This window comes from Gobio gobio, assembly GCF_949357685.1.
Source record: "Gobio gobio genome assembly, chromosome: 24".
NCBI lineage: Eukaryota > Metazoa > Chordata > Actinopteri > Cypriniformes > Gobionidae > Gobio > Gobio gobio.
This window is the reverse complement of record NC_137120.1, coordinates 17,409,483-17,437,481: the sequence shown is the minus strand read 5'-3', so window position 1 is coordinate 17,437,481 and position 27,999 is coordinate 17,409,483. Positions and strand designations below refer to the sequence as shown.

Genomic DNA, 27,999 nt, shown 5'->3' with positions numbered 1-27,999 from the left:
AGTGATAAAATATTTTTTTATATATAGTTTGGATTATTATAGGGTGTGGGTCTTCACCAATAATGAAAGAATCATCAATTGAGTCGTGACCCTGGACCACAAAACTAGTCATAAGGGTCTTTTTTTTAATTGAGATGTATACATTATCTGAAAGCTGAATAAATAAGCTTTCCATTGATGTATGGTTTGTTAGGATTGGAGCTGAGATACAAGTCCTTAGCAATGCATATTACTAATAATAATACATTTTTTATATATTTCATTAGGAAATTTACAAAATATCTTCATGGAACATGATCTTTACTTAATATCTTGATGATTTTTGGCATTATCATTTTGACCCATACAATGTATTGTTGGCTATTGCCACAAATATACCCATGCGACTTATGACTGGTTTTGTGCTTTCAACAGCTTTCTGTTGATCAAGCTTGCAAATCAGTGTAGCCAGCTTGAACCCGTTGCTAAATCTGCGTGGTAAAAGCGTTCGCCCTCACGGAAAACTACCGCACCTTAACACAAAGGAAGTTGAAATCTTCAGGAGGCAAAGACCAAAACAACGGATAGACCAACTCTGAAAGGTTGGCTGGAAGATCAAATGTTTATTTATGAACTACCTGCATACAAAACATATTGCACATCAAACAACCAGAATGATCTTTAAAAAAAACCCATAAAGACTAACGAACGTAGTTTACAGAACAGAACATCTGGAAATTGATCTTTCAGTAGTCCAAATTTGCAATCGGCGTGCTAAGAAGTTCTGACAGCTTAGTGTTAAAAACAACTGCCTAGTTAATTTTAAATACTGTACATTTTAAAATAAATAAACCAAAAAAAGGCTCCTTTAGCGAAACAGTCTCGGTTGCCACCGTCACGACCCAACAGGCGAAAGATGAAACCCAAATTCAATCGTTCAGGAAGTGTTTTACATACAGCATTTAAAATGGACAGAGTTAGCAGACCAGTTTCCAGACTAACATTATTCTAAAGGTCAAGAAATGACTATTCAGTGCAAAACATCCTTTTTTTTTTTTCCCATAACCCCTCGTGAAGAAGTGGTTGCATATTAAAACGTAACAAAAAGCAGCTAAGGATGTCTGGGAGTCTTGTATTCTGTTCGTTTTCTCATTAGCCAGCCAACATCATGTTGAAACTACGCTCTGAAGGCACAACATCTGATCAGGAACATAAGGTGTGACTTAAGGTTTTGTTTTTTTGTCATCTCATAATTTGTTTTTTTTCTCATTGTAATTATCTGTTCCATAGTGAAGGAACTGAAAAGTGCAATCGAGAATGTGGAAGTCCGTACGTCTATCTTTGGCAAGCTTGTACAAGCACTATTGTAAAACTGTAAAGGTTATGAGTTTGGAGAAAGAGAGCAAACTGATTAGGAGACTCCGTTGACGACGGCTGGCGTGGCTTCGGTCGTCTTGCTCTGATCGTCTGCTTTGGTGGGGCCGTTGCTCACGGCGTCGGCGGGGCCGTGCTCCGATATGAACTCCACTTGAGCCTGCGGAGGACGGGAAACACATTTAATCCAAATACAGCACCTCCACCAATGAGTTACCGTCACTCTTTCAGCTGTTTATGGTGATTGACCAACAAGGGTTTACTCTAAAGCTGAGTAACTAGGAAACATCATGGAAACTTCTATGGGTTTTATAACACTTTTCACGACTTTCTGGAAATATTTTGAGGTTTTCCATGACAGATGGAAACCTGTAAAAATAGCCGTAAATTAGAAATGCACAACATTTTAGGCCACATAATTGCAGATAACTGAAATATGAGCAATATTATAAATCGAAACCATTAAATAAATAAATAATGGTTTGTATATGCTAAAAGTACATTCAGGCTTTTTGTAATATTTTGAATTGGTTTATATTTTTTATATTTTTCATTTTAGTTGAAGATTTGGTCATTTTGTTTTGTCATTTTTATTATTTTATTAGTCTTTTTTTTCTCGAATTTAGTTTTTATAGAAGTTTTATTTATTTTAGTACATCAAGTTAAACTAAATAAAAATTATTTAATTTTGAATAGCTTATTTTTAAAAAAGTTTTTAATATGTTTTAATAAGTTATGATAATTTGTTCATTTTTAGTGTTAGATAACAATAATAACCCTGATCACATGATAATATTCTGCACAAAAAATGCATAAATATTTCTTTCAAAATCTGCTATACACAAAAGGGTCGTTTAAAATCTCTTAAAATAAGCAGAAACAAATATCCAATATCATCCAATGATTAAATACCATTACTTACTTATGATTACATATTAGGGATGGGCAACAGTGGTCGAGTAATCGAGTACTCGAACGTGACCGCGACCATCGATCATGAGAACGATGATCGCCCTGAAAAAAAAAATGTTTTCTCTTTTTTATTGGTTATTGCGTCGTTTTGCGCAGTACCGGAGGTCTGATTGGTTATACAGCACGCCTCCAGAGTCCAGACCGCGGCGAAATAAAGTGAAACTGAGGCGTGCACTGCAGTGATGTCTGGAATCACTGTGATCATTAATGGTTAGTGCAAGATGTGCAGCGCCAATATGTCATAGCCTACATAGCATTATAATGAGAACACGATGCTGTAAATGATCTGTGCTTAGTTCCCCGTGTATCAGCTGCTCCACAGAGAAACTAGCGAGAAGCGCGTGAAGTTCATGTGCGCATTCGCGTCCTTTTCTGCACGTTGTAAGATTACTTTTATGTTGTATATCTGGTTAATCTAATATAAGAAGCGTTTGGTTGAGCTTAAGAAGCTAGCAAAGCGCTGCCGTTATAACGGCTGTTGTTCATTCTCTTAAGTTTCAGCTCAAACGCATTTCATGCTCGACATGATGGTTTAGAGACAGTCATATTCTTTTCAGATAGGCTATTTCTTTCTCAGAATCATTGATATTAGTAATGCAGCACTGCTATACTGTTCTCGTATTTTTTAACAGTAGACCTAGTTTATTTAAAGTTGTTTTTCGTTATGAGTTCGAAAACGCGCAGTGATGTCTGTAAACACTTCGATCATGAATAATAAAATTAAGTGCATGATGTGCAGAGTCAATCTGTCAAAGCATTATAATGAGAACAGGATTTTAATAAAATGTTTCTGTGTGCTTTCGTTGTCCGTGTATCAGCGTTGTTAAGGGGAGAGCGCATTCAAAATGTTCCGTTTCAAACCATAGCCTGTAAAATCTAGCACGCTGAAGTTCACGTGCGCATTCACGTCCTTTTGTGTTGATTTATGTCGTAATAGGTTCATAATAATCTTCATATTAATATTGATATATGGTGCGTTTGGTTGAGTTTATTAACCAGCTAGCAAGCTCTGCAGGGTGGTGTTATTTCACAGTTTCAGCTCAAAGGCAATGCTCGATATTACTGACTTGGTTATTTGAGACGGTCATTTTATAAAGATGTTTCTTTTTCAAATACATTTATGCATCATAATCTAGCAGTTATTTTTTGTTTTATATGTTCATGTTTTCATATACCTGTTTTCATGTCACGTTTGTATTTGTCAACAACCTTTTTCATAACAGTTTTCATTATCTCAATGACGGACATGCCCCGCCCCCTGCACATGCCCCGCCCCCGAGTACTCGTTTTTGAAACCTATCGATGATCGAAATGAGAAATTTACAAAAATGCCCATCCCTATTACATATTATAAATATTGTGCATCCCTGTTCTCACAGATTTAACCACTTACACCCTGAAGGCATTTATGATTTCACATCTAAGTGACATACTTACAGTAATGGCTTATAACGCTATAAAAAACAAGATATATACAAGTGCATGGTCTCATTTGATCTTTCAAATTTTGAAACAAATATATATTTTAATAATGTTTGGAAGTTCTTATGTTACGTCACTGCTGAGAAAATCTCAGAAAAAGTGATGCCATTTATTTTGTTATTATTGATGGTAGGCATGATGACACAATGATGTCCAATAGCCGTGTTTCCACTGTCCACTTTTGTTCCAGAGAGGCGTGTTACGGGCGGGTTTTAGTGAAGCGATGCAGAGCTTCTGGCCCAACAGTGAGGTTTTGGGCACGGTGCTACAGGTCCAAGGCTATTAGCCCAGCCCGGCCCGGCCCGGCCTGATGAAAGCCCTGGCTCGCAGTGGCCCAGCAGTGGAAACCCGGCTATTCATGTCAACTACATCAGAGCCAAATTTTAGGTTAGTGTTTAACTGAACATAAGAACTACTTACATGTGTAAACACCACAATAAAGCGTACAAATATTTATAACTACATAGAATAGGTAACAAGTTAAGATCCTAGACGATGGTTGATGATTTTTCAGCATGCTCTCCTATTCTATGGTGCACGGTAAATGTCTGATTGCTCTCTACAGACAAGTGTGATTTGCTATGGTTTACTGATGTTTCACGAAGTTATATAGAAAAACGTAACGCAAAAGCCTCATCTGTGTAGTGTTATGCATTGGCAGTGGTCCTTTCATACGAATACTTGGTATAGTTTGGTCTCAGACTGAAACAAATATGATTTTTGTATTCTGCTAGTTGAGACTTTTCAATGATATAACAAAAGACTATCAGTTATTGATGATGCTTTCACAGACCACATTGCATGTAAAAAGTCATTTCACACACTATAAAAATGGTGTTCCTCTAATATTATAGCAAATTTAAAAGCACTTGTTAAGAGTTAGTCGTATTCATTATATTCACTGTAAAGCCAAGCTTCTAAGCTTTAAAATGACACCTGTTTTTCGTTGGTCAAGCAAGTGGTTATGAAGTTACATGATGACAACTTTTTTGTTTGACTCTGGTGCCCCCCGTCGGCCCGAGTTTAAGTGGTTAAATCAGAGTGATAAGAAAGAAGAAATCTAGTCACCATCTCCTTTTTGTTCTTCCTCAGGTCTCTTGGGTTCCTCTGTCTGCTTTGAGAATCAGCTCGTGATATGTAGTCAGCCACGGTCACTGCAAGAGATGTCAAAGATTTCATTCGCAAAGGATCTTTATTATTCTTGAACAGCTTTGTGTGATGAACAGGCCAAACGTTTAGTGTTGGAAATGTTCCTCTGCCAGAGCTTTCGACTCTCATTTGCCCTTCCAATTGGATGCGAGTTTCAAGAAACCTTAAACTTGGAGGTTAAACCTGATCCGATGTGTGATGTGGCAAGTAGAGATTGGAGAGCTGTGGCGGAGAGGAAGATTCACTTTCACTGTATGGAAAAGGGCAGCTTGGAAAAATCTCCTTTTTGGCTGAATCTTCCAGGTTGAGAAGGTAAAAAAGACATTTATATCAACCATGCAAATTAATAACTACAGCTTTATAAACCAATGTTATTTGCAATCGTGTAGCCAATGAATTCAAAAGTTCTAGATAAAGATAGTTTTTTGATGTTATTTCACACAAATGTCTGTATTAATAAACCTATTGTTGTGATGTGGCATGTTGATCATGTGGGCGGTGGTTCAGTTGAAAGGCCTGGCGTTCAATGCCATGCAGTTTGGATTAGCACCCGCTTGAACACAAACCCAGTGTTAATTCATACCGTTACCTGGCTGCCTCTCCTCAGGAGGGGGGAAATGGCGGCGACGGCTACGATTGCGCCGCTGTGGTTTAGCTTCAGCATCATCTACAAAAGATCGGTGCAAAACCTGACCTTAAACACTGTGGCTGTTTTATAAAATGCCATTTGAGCAGTTTGCAGCTTGTGGAATTTGTCTGTGTTATTGGCAACCAATTATATTTGGCAAAAAAAAGAATCATATTTTATGACTCGATCGGTACTCACTAAACTTGGGCGTTCTCACGAACCGATCGCAATTTGATGACGTCAGCGCTTGAGGACGTACATGACACATTGGGACTTAAATGATTTGGTGCCGCAGTCATGTCGGTGTGGAATTTCGGCGGTATCGGCCGATCACCATGACAAGAAATCCAGTGTTTCCCCTACCATTGTTTTGGGGGGGCGCCCCGCCCTCCTAAAACGACCCCCCGCCCCCCCTGAATGAATGACAAAAAATATTTGTCATTACGGTCGACAATAAGAATTGCCTGATGGTTCAGTGCCAGCGTGAAAGACACTCCCAGAGCTGCATCTTCACGGAAACTGATCATTTGCGCATTTTTAAGCCTTGCCAATTTAAATATTCAAACGCTCATACGAGAAAGTGTGTCTCTCAGTTTGCTCGTCGCGAAGGGCAGCAACACACCACACACACACACACACACGCACGGCCACGCGTCTCAGTGCGCGAATATTCACACAAAATTATATCAAAATGACTGTCTTGTTGAGTATCATCGTAAACATAGTCGGTTAGGTCTTTTAAATGAACGTAAACATGAAATTTGCCATTCACCGCCAGCATTTATGGTCATTTTCACAAGTTTTAATTGTCCACAGAATATCTTGCAATATATCAAAGAAAGAACAGACCCACTGTTTTATTCCAGCTTCATACATAATTTTTTTAATCAACACTTGAATGTTGCAAGTTTCATGAAAAAGCAACATTTTGAGCATAAAGCTGAAAAAAATCACGTTTTTGTAAAAGACTAACGTTACGTCTGAACGATGAACAAAACACAGATGTTGTAGATGGAGTCCATCAACACCCCAAAGCTTGACAGTCCTAGAACTCGTCCTGGGTTGACATTTCATTCAATAACATTAGGCAGTTTTGATTTATATGCTGTTTAGTGGTGATGATCGCGTTATTTTACATATGCATCTGCTTACACATGATATCGCACGTTGCTTCTTCGGCAGTGTTTTGATCAGGAGATTCTGTTCTCGTGCAGGAAATGCGCTACAGCGCCCCCTACCGTATAACAGTGAAAACATGGAAAGCCGGAAAATATCGTCATTGGCTATATAAATATTGAGATAACAAAAGACAAAAAAAAAAAATCACTCACTGCTCTTGACTGAATAACTTTTAATAAAGGGTTAATCTGTATTTATATGCAGTGGCATATCATTTTATGCAGATTATGCAGTTATATTTTACATTTGATTACTATTTTTGTACCTGACAATCTAGTTTAGACCTACATGAAAATAACTGTTTATTTAATTTGTATATGTTTGTTCTGCTTTATTTATTTGTGCTTTTGCTCATAATTTGATTATTTGTTCTTATTTTATTACTGACGGTCTTTAACAATATAAAAAAAATATATGAGTTAGGATTTTAGTTTTTAGAGTCATAACCTTATTTATTAAGCTTATATGGCTCAAAAACAATACTAGGCCTATTTTATTTTATTTGTCTTTTTTTTGTGGTGGGGTCAGTGAAAATTCTGACAGGGCAAGTAAAAATTTGAACCCCTGAAAAATATCCTTAGCATTGAGCCCTGAAATATAGTATATATATTGTTTATATTTTTTTACCAAATTAATTAATTTATTGTCTATGGCAACACCACGTATCCGTAACACTCCCGCTCCGCGACACTGGTAGTTTCGGGAGGTCCCCCCCCCCAAAGCTGTAAACCTAGGGGAAACACTGAAATCGGTACTTGGTAACGGCTGCAAAAATCCTGATCGGAGCATCCCTAATTATATATATATATATATATATACAAACACACACACCTAAAGGATTATTAGGAACACCATACTAATACTGTGTTTGACCCCCTTTAGCCTTCAGAACTGCCTTAATTCTACGTGCCATTGATTCAACAAGGTGCTGAAAGCATTCTTTAGAAATGTTGGGCCATATTGATAGGATAGCATCTTGCAGTTGATGGAGATTTGTGGGATGCACATCCAGGGCACGAAGCTCCCGTTCCACCACATCCCAAAGATGCTCTATTGGGTTGAGATCTGGTGACTGTGGGGGCCATTTTAGTACAGTGAACTCATGTCTGTCATATCTGTCATGTTCAAGAAACCAATTTGAAATGATTCGAGCTTTGTGACATGGTGCATTATCCTGCTGGAAGTAGCCATCAGAGGATGGGAACATGGTGGTCATAAAGGGATGGACATGGTCAGAAACAATGCACAGGTAGGCCGTGGCATTTAAACGATGCCCAATTGGCACTAAGGGGCCTAAAGTGTGCCAAGAAAACATCCCCCACACAATTACACCACCACCAGCAGCCTGCACAGTGGTAACAAGGCATGATGGATCCATGTTCTCATTCTGTTTACGCCAAATTCTGACTCTACCATCTGAATGTCTCAACAGAAATCGAGAACCATCAGACCAGGCAACATTTTTCCAGTCTTCAACGGTCCAATTTTGGTGAGCTTGTGCAAATTGTAGCCTCTTTTTCCTATTTGTAAGCCCTCTGTAAACCCTTTCGACTCTGAAAACCCGAGAACTGTTCGGCTCCGAATACACAGTGGCGTTTTATTTCTGAATCCGCGCTTTAAACAAATCATAAAAAGAACCATTTACTACTCCTGAATGAATCAGCCATTTGAACGAATTGACTCAATTACTTACTCAATTAGACATTTACCGCCACCTACTGGCAGTTTTATTTTTTATTTAAAGTACAATTTCATTAAAACTAATTTCATATTTCCTAGCGGTGTAACGATACACTCGTGTCACGTTTCGATATAAATCGCGATACTGAACTCATTATACAAAATGTTTCCAATATTTTAAGCCAAAATAAAGACTTTTTTTAAAAAACTTTTCTTATTATTTAAATAATATTATTATTAGTGTATTATTATCAGGAGTTCAGGACCCACAAATATTTCCCCATTGCATTATTATACATTCAACATTATTTATAGTTGTTTAACCCTTAAAGACCTAGACAGCCGCCCGCGGCTAAAAATAACTATCGTTCTAAAATGTTTAATAACTTTTAAACCGCTAATCCAATCTGTTTGCTAATCCAATCTGTTTTCTGTAAAATGCATCGTAAAGAGGAGAATCTCAGAATTCTGTGTGTATCTGATCGTTTAAGCACAATACGTTACTGAATTCAGGATCGCGTCTGAGGTGTTTTTCTGTGTGTGTGCCATGAAGATCTTTTCGTGGCTTATTAAGCTTAACTCTAAACATCAGGCACGTCCCGCACTCTCATTCCTGCATGTTCTTTTCATAAAATAAAATAAATTAAAGTGAAACTTTGCTTCCGATGGACATACGCAACTTTTTTTTTTTATATATAATGAGAATTCTTTATTTAGCCTACAAGAAAACAGTACATTAATATGTAATATAGGCATTTTTTTTTTAATTTGGTTCTTTTGTTTTAATGCATTGATGCAGAATCGTTCACTTCAGCATCGCGATACATCGTAAAAATTATTATATTCCACAGCTCTAATCAATAAATGAAATGGATGCAGTAAATCCTCTGAGGCTGTCCTTACCGAGGCCGTTCTCGCTGAGGGAGGTGTTGTCGGACTCACTCATGCCGTCCATAACGGTGGTGTCTTCATCTGTGCGGCGGCGACGGGAGCGTCTGCGACGGCTGGTGTTCATCTGCGAGTCACTGGCATCTGTGTCTGCTGTCTGATCAGTCTCAGTGTTGTCCAACAGACTGTATGGGTTTCCATCGGGATCGTTCAGGACTGACATGAAAAGACGAATAAAAATATTCAATGTGCAATGCAACATGCATAGACAAATTACAGAACAAAGCTCTTTTATATGTTTCAATGCTGCTTGCCTGTGTAAAATACTTTAACATTAAGAGGTTTTGAATTCAGTCATTGAAAAAGCATTAATTAGCATTAATTTAATTTACAGATAAAGCAATGACATTAGTAACCCTCCACAGCCAACAAGGTGCCAAATGCCCAAAACCTTAGGCGCAAAATGAAAATAGGCTAAAACAAACTTGCCCTCAAATAGACTAGATTACAAAACAGCATATTAATAGCCTAATAGAGATTGAACAGGCTACTCCAAACTAGGGATGCACGATTTGGGGAAGATATCTAATTGCGATTATTCTCGTTAAAATGCTTTTTGTTTTTTATTACAAATGAAAAGTGTATGCATATAACATTTTATATATTAATGTTTATATATTAATGAGATTAAAGGGGGGGGGGACACTCAGTTTCAGTCAGTCTCATGTCAATCTTGAGTACCTATAGAGTAGCACTGCATCCTGCATATCTCCGAAAAGTCTTTATTTTTATTATAATTATAAAAGAAAGATGCGCTGTTCCGAGTCTTTCCGGAAAAAGCCGTGCGGCTGGGGGCGTATCGTGTGGGCGGAGCTAAAGAATGTCGAGCGCGCGCCGCTGTTACGGTGTTGAGTGCGTCTGAAAGCTGCGTCATCCCTAAAAGCGGGGAAAAACTTTATTCAACATAAAAAATGGCTTTTAATCAGATACAGCCATACATCTATGATCCGGAATCAGACCCAGAGGCTGAAGTTGAACAGGAGCAGCAGCAAAAACGACTAGAGCAGGACGTCGACTATGTGGTATAAGTTACACTAACTATATAATATGTTTAGCGGCTTGTGTTATTTAGAACACCATGTCAAGCGCGAGTGTTACAGTGTGTGTGTGTGTGTGTGTGTGTGTGTGTGTGTGTGTGTGTGTGTTTACGCGTGGTTTGTGAAGACATGATTTGTAGTAAGCGGACTGGTTTTGCGCGTCAGGCTAGTGTTTACATAGAAAGACATGGAATAGTAGCGCATTTGAATGAAGAACCGCGCTTATTTAGTTCAACATATTTCCCCATTCTTTGTGTATGGTTGTTTGGAGTGCTTTTACAATACACAAACATACACATATAGTGGCCAGCTAAACAAATGTACACACACTATACCGTGATCATGTTTGGGCTACTTGATGGGCATAGGCAAAAACAGACATTTGAAGCAGTCAAACCTGCGGTTCCAACGTTGGGACCTTTATCGTTGGGACCGCTCCATCCTTCAGTATTAGGCGATCTGAAAATCCGCCGTCGAACTGGGCCTTGTTTATAAAACAATCGGCACCGAAATGCAGGGAACAGACATAAATATTTGCGCAACTCAGTTGTTGATCCGGAAAAGCAAATTCCATCTGTACGAGCCAGCGCTCTGATGGGCGTAGCCTATTGCTTTCACGCTCTCTCTCTCTCTCTCTCGCGCGCGCTCTTCCGGTAGAATTGTCCGTACGGCCCATACAAGGAAATTCCGCCCTGTTGACGTCAAGCGGACCCATGATCGAAAAAAACTTTCCGAAACTTATGACTAACAGGAAGTACTAATTTTGGCAAAGAAATACTCCCATTAAACGTCCACCTTAGCTTATGAAACGGTGTCCATGTTTAGCATGGGAATCCAAGTCTTTAACAGTGCCAAAAGATCAGTATGCATGAAACAGCATTTCACCCCCCCTTTAATAATAATTATTATATTCGATAAATACAAATATTTAACAAAATTAGAAATATTACTACTACAATAACTTTTTAATTATTTAAAAATAAAAAATAGAGTATTTAAGAATAAATATAACAATATAATAATAATAATAATAATAATAATAACAACAACAACAAGTATATTTTACAGAAAACTTATTTTACAAAAAAACTGCTGGATTACCTGTTAATATGCAGACAGCCTATGACTAAAAATCATTGGAAAGGTCTAAAGATTTATTGTGTAAAAAAAAAAAACCTGCTTTTTATCTGTGATATCAATTTCTTAAAGTCTATGTATTTAATATGAAATATGAGCCTCTTATGCATCTACTGTGGGGGAAAAACTGTACATTGGAGAAAAACATATGGATTGTCATATACATTTATTTAGAGAGCAGTATTATTTTTCATTTTATTACCTAAACGTTTCACACATACTGAAGCCAGAGGGCGCCCTCGAGCAGAAACTCCACATTTGCCTCACAGAAGTAATTGTTAGCCCTAATGTGAAGCTAGCGATGTAGGAAAAAACAGAAGATAGAAACGCTTTGACTGATGAAACGAAGACAATAAACACGACTGCATCAAGATATGGTGTATTTGAGTTCTTCAAGCCTTCACTATTTTCATAATAATAAGGTATGCAGTGCTGATTGAGTGCAGACTTTATCACTGTATAGAATAATATAAAACAATGCATGTCTGCCTTATTGGTGGTGGTTGAGGAGATTGGTGGTGGTGGTTGAGGAGATTCCCCCTTCTATATGTAAAGCGCTTTGAGTGCCTAGAAAAGCGCTATATAAATGTAACTAATTATTATTATTAATTATTCGGTCCAACAAAATACAATGTTATTAAACGTAGACATATTTTGCGGGCAGGTAATTACATTAATCATGGGATTTGTAGTTATCACCACGTACATGTTCCACCACCAATATCCCCCAGAAAGAACTACTACACACCGAACGAACGTTCTGAGGGCAGCGTAGCAAAGACTCTAGAGCTCCGCTTTGTAGTCTACGATTCGATACTTTTTTGCTACTGTGTAACGTTAATAACTTTCTGCGGCCAGCGTTTCTAGAAATGAACGAGGATAAAAACCTTTTTTTTAGACCTAACTATATGAAATTTAAGACCTCGGATGAAAATCTGGCCGTTTTTAAGACGTTTTAAGGCCTTAAATTAAAACAATTAAATTTTAGACTTTTTAAGACCCCGCGGGAACCCGGAATAATATGTAATGAAAGAAGTGAAGTATTTATGGGTGAGTCATTGAATCTGTCATGATTTTTATTTTTAAATAGTTCAATTCAATTAAACATTTTAAATACATCAATTAACATTTTGTCAGAACTTCTAATAAATTAGGTTATTTTGTTTAGTTGTTTGTTCAGAAACGTTATCTCGGTTTAAAAAAAAAAAAAAGTGTGCTTGAATTACACAATCAAAAGGTTGTATGAACCCTGAAATTAATAATGTAAAAACATAAACTTGTTTCTGCCACAATACCATGGTTACAGTTAGTCTTAAATCTATGGCGATTGTTGGTGATTTGTGGAGTGAAAAGCCTTCTATAACTTGTTCATTCATGGCACAATGTTTCTCCTGGTTTACACATCAGCGCCGTTTGATCTGATATGGTTATAACTAGGGTTGGGTATCGTTTGGGTTTTTTTCGATTCCGGTGCCAAACCGATACTTTTAAAACGGTTCCGGTGCCTAAACGGTGCCTGAACCGATACTTTTTTTTTTTTAAAAGGCCACAAAACGAGGTGGACGACATTAAATGGCTTTTTATTTATTTATTTATTATTTAAATTGAACCATTTATTAAAAGTTTAATGTATACTTAAATGTATGAATATAAATAAATACAAAACACAATTTACTTATTTACAAATTATAATTGACATATTTACAAATTCACAGTAAAACCTAAGCCACCCAACTACAACAAGCCTAATATAACTCTAAACAGTTACAGTAATAACAGCAGTCGTCTGTATTCTTGCTCTGCTACAAACCAGCTTCGAGCTTCAGCTTTATTTTGAAATATGATCATATTCTCTGGCTAAATATTTTAGAACACATCGCCTTAATGTTTCCATGGTGACGCGTCATGTTTCTCACATGACCCACAGCAGCCGCAATAGCGCTGACAGCTCAGCTGTATCGGGTTTATTTCGTTTTTTCTTTTTATTCAAAATATTCACAAACTTCTTAACTGTGTCACGAACTATCTGATGTTCAAATGTGTGAGTGAATGTGTGTTAGTTGATCTATAAAGCGCAATGGGCGGCGCCATGTTAGTTTGCGCCTCAGAATCGGATCTGTCAGATTTACAACACTTGAGCTCAATCTCGTCTCACGAAATACATGAAAGTAAGTGACCAGTGAACTGGAAGAAGAATAGAGTAAACTATATAGTTACTATATAATGTGCATTTATCTGATGTGAATAAAACACGTAACGTTAGTCAAATTATAACCGTCTGAAAGGATTGTCATAGCCGCTTTCATAGACATCAGTGTGTGTTTTTTGCTAGTAGCCTACTTATGAGCATTTAAATGTCTGAAACCTGAAATAAACATGATGTCGTTGAAAACACTGAATAGTTGTCATGAGTTGTGATGTGACGAGCGCTGAGCGTCTGTCTCTGGCTCAGCCAAAGCGCGAAAGCACGTTTGAATTTTGGCACCGAAATGAGGAACCGAAATCTGCGTTCTGATTCGGTCCGGTACATACCGGTTATATAAGTACCGGTGCCATATTGGAACCGGATTTCGGTTCCCAACCCTAGTTATAACAGAGAATTCTGCACTGCATTTGAACGCTGCTTGTTTTGTTCCGCTTTCGTTTCGTTGGCCGTTTAATGTTTCTCATATGCAAAAGAAATGGAAGCTCTTATCAGAGGGACCTCTAACAAAAGTTACTTGCACCAGCAAGAAAAAAAGTTCACCGTCTGGAGACAACAAGTGTACACATTTTTTCGAAACAAGTATACAAATTTTTTGTGAGTGTGTTCACATAGCAAGTGCCTCAAAAGTCATGTGTCATACCATTCTGATGAAGTAAAAATTCTAATTTTTTACTCAAAATTGACCAAAGCGCACCAGCGGGTTAAATAGTTAAAGTTTTATGCATTAATTTTATTACCATTATTTTTGATTAAAAGTTTATAATAAATCATAAAACACAGAATCCAGAGAAATTTAAAGAGAAAACAGAGAATTCTGGGGGGAAAAATTCATTGGGCCCTATTATTGCTAAAACTTTAGTAAACTATTAAAGTTTTAAAAAATTAAATTATTAGACATTCCAATAAACTATTAAAATGGAATCCACAAAAATGGATTCCAAATGGATTTCATAGGGCCCTAAAACGTGTGCTTTGAATAAAATGTGTTACAGCTTACAGTGAGGAAAATAAGTATTTGAACACCCTGCTATTTTGCAAGTTCTCCCACTTAGAAATCATGGAGGGGTCTGAAATTGTCATCGAGTTAAAAAAATCATACATTGTGATTTCTGGATTTTTTTTTTTTTATTATGTCTCTCACAGTGGACATGCACCTACGATGACAATTTAAGACCCCTCCATGATTTCTAAGTGGGAGAACTTGCAAAATAGCAGGGTGTTCAAATACTTATATTCCACACTGTAAGTGTGTAAGGGATCCAGTGTACCTGAGCTAATGGAGTTGGACGCCCCTCTCCCTGAGCCACGGCCTCTGCCACCAGGTCCTCCACGTCCTCTGCCACGGCCCTCTCCTGGTCTCCTCCTGCTGTCTCTCTGCTGTCTGGGGTTGCGCTCGGGCTCCTCTCCTGCCAGGGACCAGTCGCTCAGCTCTTCTTTGCGCTCAGAGTCCGTCTCAGACGCATACGAGTGCTCGGAGTTAGTGCCTGAAAGTCATGAGAAATGTGAACGTGTAACTTTGTAGATTTTCAACCCCGCTTTTTATTGTTTAAATGCCGGTAGTGCATGAAAATTAACAATTTTTACTCCTCGGTTTTATCTTGACCGAGAAATTCACGTTTATTAGTCAGCAAAAGTCCAGTAGATGGACAGCTCCAGGGCTTTTTGTGAAAACTACAGGTTGTACTTCTGTATTTTTGTTTCCTGCCCACAGGCAGTCTAATCGTCAGAGGGTTATTAACAGAACAGTTATTGTAAGGGTGGGTTTATCTCTGAAAACTGTATCGTATTATGTCTTCTCTTTAAGCAAATGCCCTACCGTAGCCAGACGTGTATCCAGGACCCCGGCGGCCACGGCCCCTGCCAGCATAGGAGCGATTGACATGGATGGTGGTGTTGGATGTGCTCTCTTCAGTGGCGTAGCCCTTGTCCTTATCTCCAGGTCGGTTTGGGACAGGCCTGTAACCCATCCCGATCTGACGCAGCTGCTCGTCAATCTGCAGCCGCTCCAGTCGCAGCTGTTCCACCTCCTGCATAACACAAACTAGCGCTTGAGTTCCTCAAACATCACCGGCCTTTCGCCACCACGGCTGCTGCATTTATCTCTAATACTCACGTTTAGGTAAGCAATATGGTATTCCAGTAGGACCTGCACATTGCTGATACTCTCCTTCGTTCCAACAAATGTAAATGGCACCATTCCCTATTGAAAAAAATTATAAAAATGCATTAGTGTGTATATACATTCATCTAGCTAGCTTTTTTTGTGCTACTCTCAGGTGTCTTACTTCCTGTCGGGGGAGTTTGTTGTCATTGTCACCTTCGATGCGCACTCTCACCACACCGGATTTATCGACAATCTCCTGGATAACCTTGCCATTTTTTCCAATAACCTTCCCTATAAATGGAAAATTTGTATGAAAATGATGTCAACACACAATTTTGATGGTTAAATTCAATAAATTTACTACAACTGAGTGACTTCACTCACAAAACATTTGCGTTTTCTTGTTAAACTATTGAATTCCCCAAGAAACTTTGCGAACCTAATTCAATGTTTAAATAAATACTAGGGATGGGCATTTGATTAAATTTTCGGGAGAATTAACGATCGACTATCGATTAATCATTAATATTTTTATAATAAAATTAATTATTTAACTTTTATAATTCAAAAATGCAATGAATACAAAAATACAGCGTGTTTTTCCTCGATGAGACCTTTATTACAAGATCAACATGTGGCAGACAGTTAAACTACGTTCAGTTAGAACATATAATGCGTGTGCATATGCGGTGCTCTAAAGCAGCGGAACCTGCAGCTGTGAGCCAGCGTTCTTAAACAGAGACCTCGTTTGTTCCAAAATAATAATAATACAAAAGAAACATGTTAAACAATAACTTAAACAAAAAACATAAGACTTAGATCTGACAGGTTTTGTCAACATGAAACTCAAAACTGGCAGGCTTTCTGACAGAAAGACGCTGTAGTTTCAGACTTACTCAAAGGCCGCGGAAACAGCCCAGTTACGCACGTCAATCCATTGCCGACGATCTTGGTTTGCTTCTTATTATTAAATATACAGGCAAATAGTGTATTAAACATTGATCAAAATTAAAATAAAATGTATACAAAACTAAATTAATTTTAAAGAAAGACTTTCTAGAAAACACAATTCAATTAAGTGCTCAAAATCTATGTCCCCAGACATGCGCATCTGATTATGTGCCTTACTCATGCTGCTCACTTTTCATAATTAACAAATGAAATTTAAAAAATTATAATATTTTAACATAGCCTAACTATATGAAACTAAATAGGCTGCGTTTTCTTTAACCCTCTGTCCAACAAAGTCGTCTGCGCCTTCTGATGGATTTTATCCTTTATGACAGCGCGGAAACAAATAACAATACTCCATAATGTCTGGCCATACTACAGATAAGTGCAAGACATAATTATAATAAACAGTAAACTCTCTACTTTCATTTGTGTACACTCACAATAACGGCAAAGGCCGTGGATTCTGGGAACATATTATTTTGCACTCCACTCCAAACGTCTTCATTTCAAAAATATATATTTTTTATTAAACGCAAAGTTTTTCATTTCAAAAGCATTTCTAAATTCAGTTTATATTTCCAACAAACGAAATGCCAAGCCAAAATAACGAAGTGGTAAAAAAAAGGTTGAGTTATCACCATGAAGATTCAAACTTTTCGCTCGTCTCTGTATGTGGCAATGCGTCAAAGTGGATCATTCTTTACAGATGATGGTATGTTTGGACAGAAGACGAGACAGTTCTTTATTAAACTCATAAAAAACAATAGAATATAAAATGCCACAATTTATCATAACACCTCATATGTGCCGCTCAAGTATCCGCCTTCCTTGCCATCAGTGCTTGAATAACACACGTCTCTTTCCATTAATAATAATGGCGTGCGGTGGCTGGGATATACATAAACCTAACAACATCCGTAGCATAATTTTTGGATTGACTTATCACGAGAAGAAAAAAAATTGTTTTAGTCGCATTACATCAGTTAATGGAAACGCCGTCATTTCGAAATATTTTTTTATCAACCTTTAGAAAATACCGCAAAAGTTTTGAGAAAATCTGTAATGGAAACGCAGCGAATGATGTAGCTGGCAGGTTATGGTGATGTAGCTCTCAGCTGTTAAAGCGGTCCAGCAGTCTGTAGTTAGAGCAACTCTCTCAGCTTTGCTCAATTCTTTTAACAGCAGCTGCTTTCGTTCTTCGTAGTGAGTTTCTACCAGTCTGGTGATGGTACGTTGTGATGGAATTTGATATGCTGGTTCCAATAAATGTATAAGTTCTCGAAAACCATTGCCCTCAACAATACTTAAGGGCAGAATATCCAACTCAATGAACTTGCAGATCCCTTGGGTAATTTTCTCTGCTCGTTGTGCATCACAGCTCCGAGTACGTGCTAACGCCGACTTGATGCTAGGTTGAGACTGAGAATGCACCGCCACCGACATTAACCAGGGACGGACGCACTTTGTTTAAGTGGTACATCATTTGAGTCGTGGCCGTGTTGTACTTATATACGCCATTGCAATGTTTGCAGTGAACTTCACCACACAGTGAAATTAATTTAATTGCTTCAAAACTCACACTACGCAACGCAATCTGCATTAGGCTAGATAAAAAAAATGCATTAGATTAATCGATAACAAATTAACGTGATCGACGAAATTCTTAACGATCAATTATCGATCGTCGATTAATCATGCCCATCCCTAATAAATACTAAATAGTATACTAAAATTGCACTTTAAATATTTCACAATGACTTTATGCAAACTGTTTCTAAATGAAAAACATACATACCAACAAGGTTGCGAGGAATCTGCACCGAATCTTCCAGAAACTCCAGATAATTTCTTGCTTTCTGAACCGCCTCTACACTCTGTAAAGAAACATTTAAAAAATGCATTGTATTCATTACAAGGAAGTGGTTTGATTAAACGACACCATGGGCAGAAAGCGGACGCACCTCTCCGTAAATCCTGAAGGTTCGAGCCTCCTCGTCCAATTCGATGGCGGTCACTCCCTGCACCTTTCTGGCTTGCTGAATGTTACTGCCGTGGCTTCCGATGGCGAGACCTATGAGGTCCTCTCTCACAGTGAACTCCTCTTGAAACGCTGAGGCCAACTGCTTTGTACTCTAAATGAACACACACATTTTAAACAGGGTTAAGTGCGGTGTGAAAAGCCCCACATAAATAATCAAGAAAAATAAGATTGTGGCAGTTGACACGAGAGCTGATTTACCTCAAGATGTTTTGTGGCCTCCTCGTTCCTGGACATGAGCATGAGTTTCGTGCGGATGCTCCGCAAATGCATGTCACTCAGCAGGGAGACGCGCTTGATGGTGGCTTCGGTCATGGACTAGGGGTGTTCAGAGAACGTGGATTAAGCTTTTGTCATAATCAAACCTACTTACAGAAGCACCAAAGTTAACTGAGACTCACCAGTACAACCAGTTCATTTTGCTCCGGGCTGTAAACAATCCGAATGGCTCCAACCGCCTTTTTGAAATCCTTGTGGGCATTTTCGCTCTCACATCTAACAAGAGCAAAAAAGAAATGAGTTCATGGTTTTAACATCAGCACAGTTTATTGTAGCATCATCACAGAAAATCAAAAGAAAATGTTGTTCTTCTTAAAGAAACAGAAGACATCATAATAGTTTTTCAATTATTTTTGCTGTAAAGCATCAAAATGGTTTGAGTTTATTTGTTTTTTAATTCTCATTCTCTGTGGTGATAATTTTGACGCTTGTTTCCGCCACGGATTAAAATATAAAAACGTAATTGCAACTTCTCACAATTCTGCCTTTTTTTCCTCGCAATTCTGACTTTAAACTCGAAATAAACTTGCAATTGCATAATTCAATGACCTCTTAATTGCAAAATTCATAATTCTAAGAAAAAAAAATTGTTACGAGCACTGATCTATATAGAGAACTGGATTGCTCATGACATCATAAAAAGTGGCTTGTCACACCGCCATATTGGTATTCCCTAGTAAGCTCACGCATTCTATTGAATTAATAGGATATTATATGATTTTACAGAGAAAACATTGCCTAAGGAGACACCGTTTTTTATATTTGAAGTCTCTCTGAGACTCATGACCTCATGATTTGTGAAACATTTTCAGTCACTACAAAGTGTTGGTGTGTCAATTATTACTGTATTCTACACATTACAATGGTATGCAAGTAATGGTAGTCATGTTGAGGCCAGTACTCACGCTGCACTGAGATCATCTGGGACAGGAACAGTACACTTAAAGAATGTGCTCTTTGTCACAGCTTTATTGCGGTTGACTGGGCGGAGACGTTCAAACGTTACAATTTCGTTGTAGGTTGCGTCACATGCAGCGTACTCGATCACATAGAACTGCAGGAAACAAAAGTGAAAGTGAACTCAGAGATCTTCAGAAGAAACCGAAAGTTAATTGAGCAAGCGTAGTGCGTGTCATACTCACATCTCCTTTCATCATGCGCACTTTAGCCAGCCACCAGCCGCAGGGCTCCTGCTCATTTGCTCTGGAGAAAATCTGCACAGCAGAAGCCACTTGTTAAGAGTTTTGTGGCTCGCTGTCAAATACAGCACAACACTAATAATAAACATATTTCCTCACCTCCACTTCTTCTCCTTCAATGATTTCCTTTTTGCCATCAGCAGGTGGTAGCCGCACATCGCTGAAGGGGACTTGTCTTTCAGGTTGCCAGCTGAGAAAATAATGTTCATATTATGATGCTCATCCGACAGTATTTCTCATTTCATAAGCAATATTTTCATCATTGTGAACTATTAGCTTCTACTCACTTGTTTTCAAACGAAATGGAGAGAGAGTCGTCGTGAACATCTTTGACAAAGCCCTGGAATAATAAGATGTATTATACATTCAAATAAATGTAAACAAGTAAATATATTTATAAATAGAAATCCACTAATGCTACTATTCAAGTTGTGAAATTTTGGGGTTATTATCATTAACTAAAACTAGAATTATTAAAAACATTTTCTAAAGTGAAATTAAGCTGTTCAAATATAAACATTAGACAAAAAACCTAAACTAAACAAATGAATTAACTAAATTTAGTACCTGGAAATAAATAACTAAAACATATATATATATATATATTAGTTTTAGTTATTTATTTCCAGGTACTAAATTTAGTTAATTCATTTGTTTAGTTTATATATATAAAAATTAAAACAAACTTAAATGAAAATTTAAAATTATGCCTTGGCAACTAACGGAAATAAGTTGAAGTCGGCCAAGTATTGTCCTATCCTAACAAACCATACATCAATTGAAAGCGTATTTATTCATGTATAAATCTCAATTTAAAAAAACCTTATGACTGGTTTTGTGGTCCAGGGTCACATATAGTAAAATATACATATAGTACAACCAGTGTAGTTTGACATACGAATGACACTGTTTTAATGAATAACTTTTGAGTATGTCAGAGAGCTTGTTTATGAAGTGTGGTTATACGTTCACATGCATTTTGTTTTAATAAATAGTATTATGATTAAAACATGTTACAAAAAAGGAGCATTTTTGTAGGCATTGTAGGTAGGACCAATTATACAGTGTGATCAATCAAATAAAAAGTTATATTGATATTACATAAAAACAAACTGATACTTAGGATCAACTAACTGGTCAGCACTGCCTCTCAATGGCAACTGACTCCAAAATGGAAGTTGGTATCTCTTAAACCTCATCTCAAAATAGACGGGTGTTAAAATATCTGCGGTGCTGGTTGACAGCTGCAGATGGAAAGCCAACAGCTGACAAGCATTGAGATAAGCATGAGCAAAATGACTGAGGGATGAGATGGAGACGGAATAATAACTTCAACTAGACTGTCCAACTGGGACTTATTAATATATACTTTAAGTAGAAAGTAATGGCATGGCACACAGAGTCATTTTAAGAGGACTGCACAAAGACAGATTTCTCAATTTCGCAATGAAATCATCTGAAGAGCACAAGCAGCTTTTATGATCTGACCACACCTTAAATTATGATTATGAGATTCCTGGAATCTTTTTAGCTTGACTAAACATACATATGAGAAACATAATTATACATGTTCAGATAAACAGTTTTACTTGCATTAATAAATGGATGTGGAGGGTTAATAGGTTGTGGGATTCAACAAAATATCAGTAAAACTAACAAACATGACCGATAGCAGGTTCGATGAACAACAATGACCAATTACTGACTTTAAGATAGTATTTTTTTTTTTTTATCTAAGCATTTGTTAGGATTATATTCATATAAATCGCTCACAGTCAAACGCCTGATTGAATAATGTTCAATAACAGTTAGCAGATAAACAAAGTGAAACTAAAAGTCAGACCCTTAAAACCTAGTTTCTTTTCATGTAAACTTCTTTTTGTATATGTAGTTGAGGTAAAAATAAAACTTCGCATTATATGGTGCAATGTTTTTTTATTATTTAAACATCCTCGCGCTGCTGCTAAGCGGCTAACGGCTAACAGACACTTTATACGCGTTAAAAGTACATGATACAGATCGTTTTCCGATAATTTTTTGAAGGTTTTAGCATCAACGCTGTATTAAGAGACTAATACGAGAGTGAAGTAATAGATGATGAAGTGAAATAGTGTATTTACCTTATAATAAGCTCCATTGGAGCCACGGACCTCCACCGTCAATTCCTCCATGTTGAGCGCGAAGAGGATGCTGGGTAAAGTTGTCGAACTCTACAGGGCTCAGCAGTGAACCCTGAGGAACTCCTTCATACTACACACAGAATGAGGTATTAAAAACGGACGTATTTAAACAGTACTTAACTTTTCTTTGTAATGTTAACCCCATAATGTTACCCCCCCCCCCCCCCCCCCCCAATTGCTGTAATTCAAAAATGCTTTGGACCTAAGACCTAAGTTTGGTCTTGTTTTAAAGAAGACACTCGGGAGATTCAATAAATGAATGTATGAAAAAGTTATGGAATTTAAAATTTACTGTAAATCAAATGTACTGTACTAAATATTGTTTATTTTACATAAAATATGTATTTAAAATATACATATTTTTACTCTAAAATTAATATAAACGTTGATATAACAAAAATGGAAGTTCTCATGAGATTTTGTTTAGGTATAATACAAAAAAATGTGACCCTGGACCACAAAAGCAATCATAAAGGTATTTTTAATTGAATATTGAAATTGAAGATTATTTCTGAATAAATAAACTTTCCATTGATGTATGGTTTGTTAGGATAGGACAATATTTGGCCGAGATACAATTATTTGAAAATCTGGAATCTGAGGGTCCAAAAATTTTTTAAATTGTCCAAATGAAGTCCTTAGGAACACATATTACTACTTAATATATATATAATGGAACATGATCTTTACTTAATTTCCTTAAAAAATAAAAATCTATCATTTTGACCCATACAATGTATTGTGTATTGTTGGCTATATTTCCACAAATAGGCCTACCAGTGCGACTTATGACTGGTTTTGTGCTCCACGGTCACAAATAGCCACCGTGTGCCACACATTCTATGGGGGAAAAAATTGATTTATTCTGCTGTAACAAATTAATACATTTCTGTCCAAATATAATCTCTGTCACAAAATATGGAACCTTGAGACTCTCTTTTGTCAAGATTAGAAAAGGTTTTGATTATAAATTATGAAACATGTCGATGGCCATAGGGGAGGAGCCATAGACAGTAAAAGAAATGGACACAGCGACCCCATAGACTTCCACTGTGAAAATTGAAGTCAGTTAGAAGCACTCACTTCCTGATGGCTGAGCGTACTGCGCAGCCTCAGAGTGAGCTTGACGACGTAGATGTGACGTGAGCAACCAGTGTGACAGTTGTAAGCCTTCTAGTAGTTGTGCAAAGTCAAATCTGAATCACAGAATCTTGCAGAAACGGAGAGCGTGAGCAGGAGCAACTTTTGGTAAGTATTCTGATTAATTCGTTTGTCATTTTGCATAGTATTTATTTATTTTGATAAATTGCCTCATAGACAGTAAAAGATTGCCTGTGAGCTTCTCCTCCTGTCTATACGGTAATTTATCTACTGTGCGCCGGTTGTCGCGTGGTTATGACGCAATCCGTTAGCCTATTTTTACAAAAACGGCTTCTACGGGGCGATAGTGTAAGATACAAGGTATTGGGGCCTTTTATACATTGTCGTTTTTCTTTAGAAATAAACAATGGACAAATGGAGTCTTTAAACGCCTCAGATGTAAAGTTACTCGCTGTCAAAGTGACGCCAAAATGAATGGGAGTCAATGGGATGCTAACAGCAGGTGATGGCTTGGTTAGCAATGGCTGCCCCTATGTAAGGTATGCTTTCCGGGTGTGGATTACCCCCTTTGGGGAGGAGCCCGCTAAAATAATTTTGAGAACCGTTCCCACAGTAAAGTAACCAATTTCAAAAGGTTTTTCAGAGGATGAATTTTGAGTTTGTAAGCTTTCGAATTTTTATGATAATTCCTAACATTTTTATGGACAAATACTAGAATATGTTTTATTATGAACCTTTAGCATGGAAACCAAAGTTTCAATGATTGAAAGTGTGTGCATCGACTTGGTGACAAAGGTCAGAACCATAGACCGTAAAAATATATGGACGATGCGTCTTCACTACCGTGAAGCCGCCAATGTCCGAATATGGTGCTGATATCTGGCGCAGATTTGGGACAGAGTCTGTAGAGAACAGGAAGTAGAACCGCGATTTCAAAAGCCCGCCCACACTCTCGCAGATGCAAAAAAAATCCTGAAAAAAGTCAGTTGGTGCCTCAGTGACAACTTCACTCAGAGAAGCTGTCAATCTCAATTGTCAATCATGACATCACACCCCCATTTTTATAGCATCAAATAACTAACACCAAACTTATTTAAAGAACGAACACTGTAAGCCTTTCTCCCCTGCAATAAGGAGTTTTGGAGAGAGTACGATGGGGTCCGTCTGTTGCTAATAGCCCCGTTCTGGCCGGGCCGAGTATGGCTGTCGGACATTGTGTCTTTCCTCTACGGCCCTCCATGGGAAATTCAGGTCAGGAGGTACCTTCTCTCCTAGGCGATGGGGTCAATTCTGCACCTATGCCCGGAGCTGTGGAAACTGTGGGCCTGGCCTCTGAGGGGGCCTGGGTCATAGATTCAGGTCTTTCTACTGAGGTAGTAGAGACTATGCTGCACTCCAGAGCTCCTTCTACGAGGAGGCTTTATGCCCTTAAATGGAGAGTATTTGTCTCATGGTGTACGAGCCGTATGTTGAATCCAGTTAACTGCCCGGTTGGTTCAGCACTAGAGTTTCTTCAGGATAAGTTCTCCTCGGGGTTATCCCCTTCTACCTTGAAGGTATATGTGGCAGCGATTTCTGCATACCACATTCCGCTAGAAGGTGCATCAGTGGGTAGACACCCGTGGTACTCTGAGGCGTAGGCTCGAGGGTGCCGACTTGGGATTTGGCCGTGGTATTAGAAGGGCTAGCTTTGGCTCCCTTTGAACCTATTGAGGAGGTGCCAGAGAAGTTTCTTACTTTAAAGGGGTGGTTGCATTCGATTTCACTTTTTAAACTTTAGTTAGTGTGTAATGTTGCTGCTTGAGCATAAACAGTATCTGCAAAGTTACAGCGCTGAAAGTTCAATGCAAACGTAGATATTGCCTTATAAAGTTATGGCAGTTTATTGCCTACAAAAACGGCCGGTTTGGACTACAACAAGCTTCTTCCCGGGTTGGTGACATTATAAACCCGTGCTATTAACATAAACACTGCCCCCGCGAACACGCAACAAAGTGGGCGAGGCCACATCGCAGTCATTACGAAAGAGAGAGAGCTGTTGCAGAACTACAAACTACATTTGGCCATCTAACCAATCTAAGACCATTGCGTTTTTTGGAGGGATGGGCTTCATAGAAGCAGGAAGCAAACAAGCCGTTCAAAGGACAGTGGAGACAGTGGTGTGGAATAAAGATAAAATATAAGAAAAATACGGCGTTTTTAAAAAAAAGAAGTATTAAGACATGTTATACTGCGCCCCATAAACACAACCAAGCTTAGAAAAAAAAACACGGAACCACCCCTTTAAAAACGTTGTTTCTTCTGGCCATCTCATCTCTTAAGAGAGTCGGAGATTTGGAGAACACCTAAGGTCTCCACTAATGTGGTGGGTCCCATAATGCTGCAATCCTTTTCTCCACCTCCTTTTCATAACCCAGACCAGGAGAAATTAAATCTGCTCTGCGCAGTGAAGGCACTAGATGCTTATGTCCACAGATCATCCCTCTGGCGTAAGACTGATCACTTGTTTGTATGTTTTGGGTCCCAGAGTAAAGGGAAGCCCACATCTTAACAGACGCTAAGCAAGTGGATAGTCAAGGCTATTTTGATTGCTTATGAGCCGGCCAGTGAGCCCTCACCATTAAGGGTCTAAGCCCACTCTACTAGGAGTATGGCTTCTTCTACAGCTTTGCTTTCAGGAGTTTCTCTTCAGGAGTATGTGATGCGGCAGGTTGGTCCTCTCCGTACACCTTCAAAAGACAAGATATGTGGCAGATGGCTTAAGATGAAATCACAATAAAGGACAGCTATCTTCCATGCAGCAGATTGTAGCTGGTCTAACATTGATGACATCATCTAGGCGCTGCTGCTCTTAAAGGGGCCAGCGCATCTCTACTGAAACATCACATATGACAACACACTTGGGATTATTGCGGTGTGGGTATTGGGTTCCCGCAGCGCTTGACGCAGCGCGAGTTCCCTTGAAAGGGAACGTCTCAGGTTACATATGTAACCATCCAAACAGTTGCTCACAGTAAAACACACCACATATAAAATCTTTGATGTTTTACTGGGGGACTATTTTCAGGTGCTGCGTAATATCAATGCGCCTGCAGCTCCCATGGTATGGCAGCAAAGTTCCTTGATTATTAAGCAGGAATGAGAGTATAGTTCCTAGACATATTTGCCTAGAAAATTGAAAGTTTTCATTTTCCGTTGGTCTTAGTACACGATGTAACTACAGAAGAGTCAAGTTTTAAATAGGAAAAATATCTAAACGTCATTTTGATATTCTAAATGGTCTAAATGGTCTTTTTTTTTAGCAAGATGCTAACGGCCTTATCAGATTCAAAGATCTATGCTAAGCTATGCTAAAAGTGCTACCGCCAGACCCGGAGATCGGCGGAATGGATTCGAAATCGGTAAAACTCAACTGTTTAACTCTAGGGGTGTTGGAAAATGAGCCTATTTAAAAAATAAAAAAAAGTGGAGTGTTCCTTTAAGATCTTTGTTTGAAGGTCTTGGTCTTGTCTCTGTCTCAGACTAAGGACTCTAAGGACTAAGATTTTATCTCAAGACCGGTCAAGACCACAACTGCAAGGATATCACTAAATTGTTGATTTATTTGTTGACATCATTATTGTGATTTTAATTTAAAACTTACGGCTTAAAGTGTTAACTTAATCAATAACGTATTTCTAATAAGATTTATTTTGTTACTGTGGTGCTGGGTTCGAAATCAATGCAGAATTGTCTCATATAAGTAAAATGCCCAAAATGAATACAAATGCCAACAAAATTCAAGATATGGCTGCAAAAAGTATTTGCATGAGATCTTTATATTATAACATAGGATATAAGCAATATCACAAGAGCGAGTGAGCTGTTTTCACGAATATGAGCATGATTTCAAACTTAATATTGATAAAAACTTTGAGAAAAAGTTTGCATCTGCAATGGCCTAGCAATCACCCTTAACAGTCATAGTAAATGCAAAACAATGCATTGTTTTGCACGTTGTGTATGCAAATCACCCTTAACAGTCATAGTAAATGCAAAACAATGCAATGCACGCTGACAACACCCTAGCAACTGCATAACAATGTAACAACTATTTTCAAATGTAATATTGATTTTATACAGATGTTCAATAAACTAATAAAAATTTAATATAAAGTGACTTAAATTTTAAACACAATTTTAGACAAGTTTTTGCCCTTGCTAAGGTTTTGTCAGTGTTTTTAGTGCATTGTTTTGTGGTTACTAAGGAGTTATGGGTGTTTGCTAGAGTAAACACCAGTTGCTCAGTTGTTTACAGAGATTTATATGCAGTAGCTAGGGTGTTCTGAGTGGTTGTCAGGGCATTGCAAAGCAGTTGTTACAGTGTTTGCAAA

General features: G+C 37.9%; 1 protein-coding gene across 2 annotated transcripts; it reads right to left on the bottom strand.

Moving 5' to 3' along the window:
• Nucleotides 1-564: 564 nt before the first annotated feature.
• Nucleotides 565-22,572, bottom strand: fxr1 (FMR1 autosomal homolog 1). 2 transcript variants are annotated; one of them, XM_079808323.1, is made up of 17 exons: nt 22,466-22,572; nt 20,633-20,685; nt 20,445-20,535; nt 20,289-20,360; nt 20,052-20,200; nt 19,269-19,362; nt 19,069-19,185; nt 18,791-18,961; nt 18,625-18,703; nt 16,057-16,166; nt 15,885-15,971; nt 15,588-15,798; nt 15,040-15,255; nt 9,347-9,547; nt 5,546-5,623; nt 4,876-4,961; nt 565-1,513 (listed from the first exon to the last, which is right to left on the bottom strand). In XM_079808323.1, exons 1-17 carry the CDS (start codon nt 22,514-22,516, stop codon nt 1,391-1,393), a joined length of 1,989 nt encoding a protein of 662 aa, XP_079664449.1. In that variant the 5' UTR covers nt 22,517-22,572; the 3' UTR covers nt 565-1,390. The 2 variants fall into 2 exon arrangements, with proteins under 2 accessions (XP_079664449.1, XP_079664450.1); XM_079808324.1 differs by lacking the exon at nt 5,546-5,623 and having other exon boundaries at nt 22,466-22,531.
• Between the last annotated feature and the right edge of the window lie 5,427 nt (nt 22,573-27,999).

Excerpts from the sequence above, each read along its gene's own strand:
- fxr1 (XM_079808323.1), bottom strand. The coding sequence starts at position 22,516 with ATGGAGGAATTGACGGTGGAGGTCCGTGGCTCCAATGGAGCTTATTAT. Across the intron at positions 20,536-20,632 it reads TCCATTTCGTTTGAAAACAA|CTGGCAACCTGAAAGACAAG; the intron begins GTGAGTAGAAGC and ends TTATTTTCTCAG. Across the intron at positions 15,799-15,884 it reads ACCATATTGCTTACCTAAAC|GAGGTGGAACAGCTGCGACT; the intron begins GTGAGTATTAGA and ends TGTGTTATGCAG.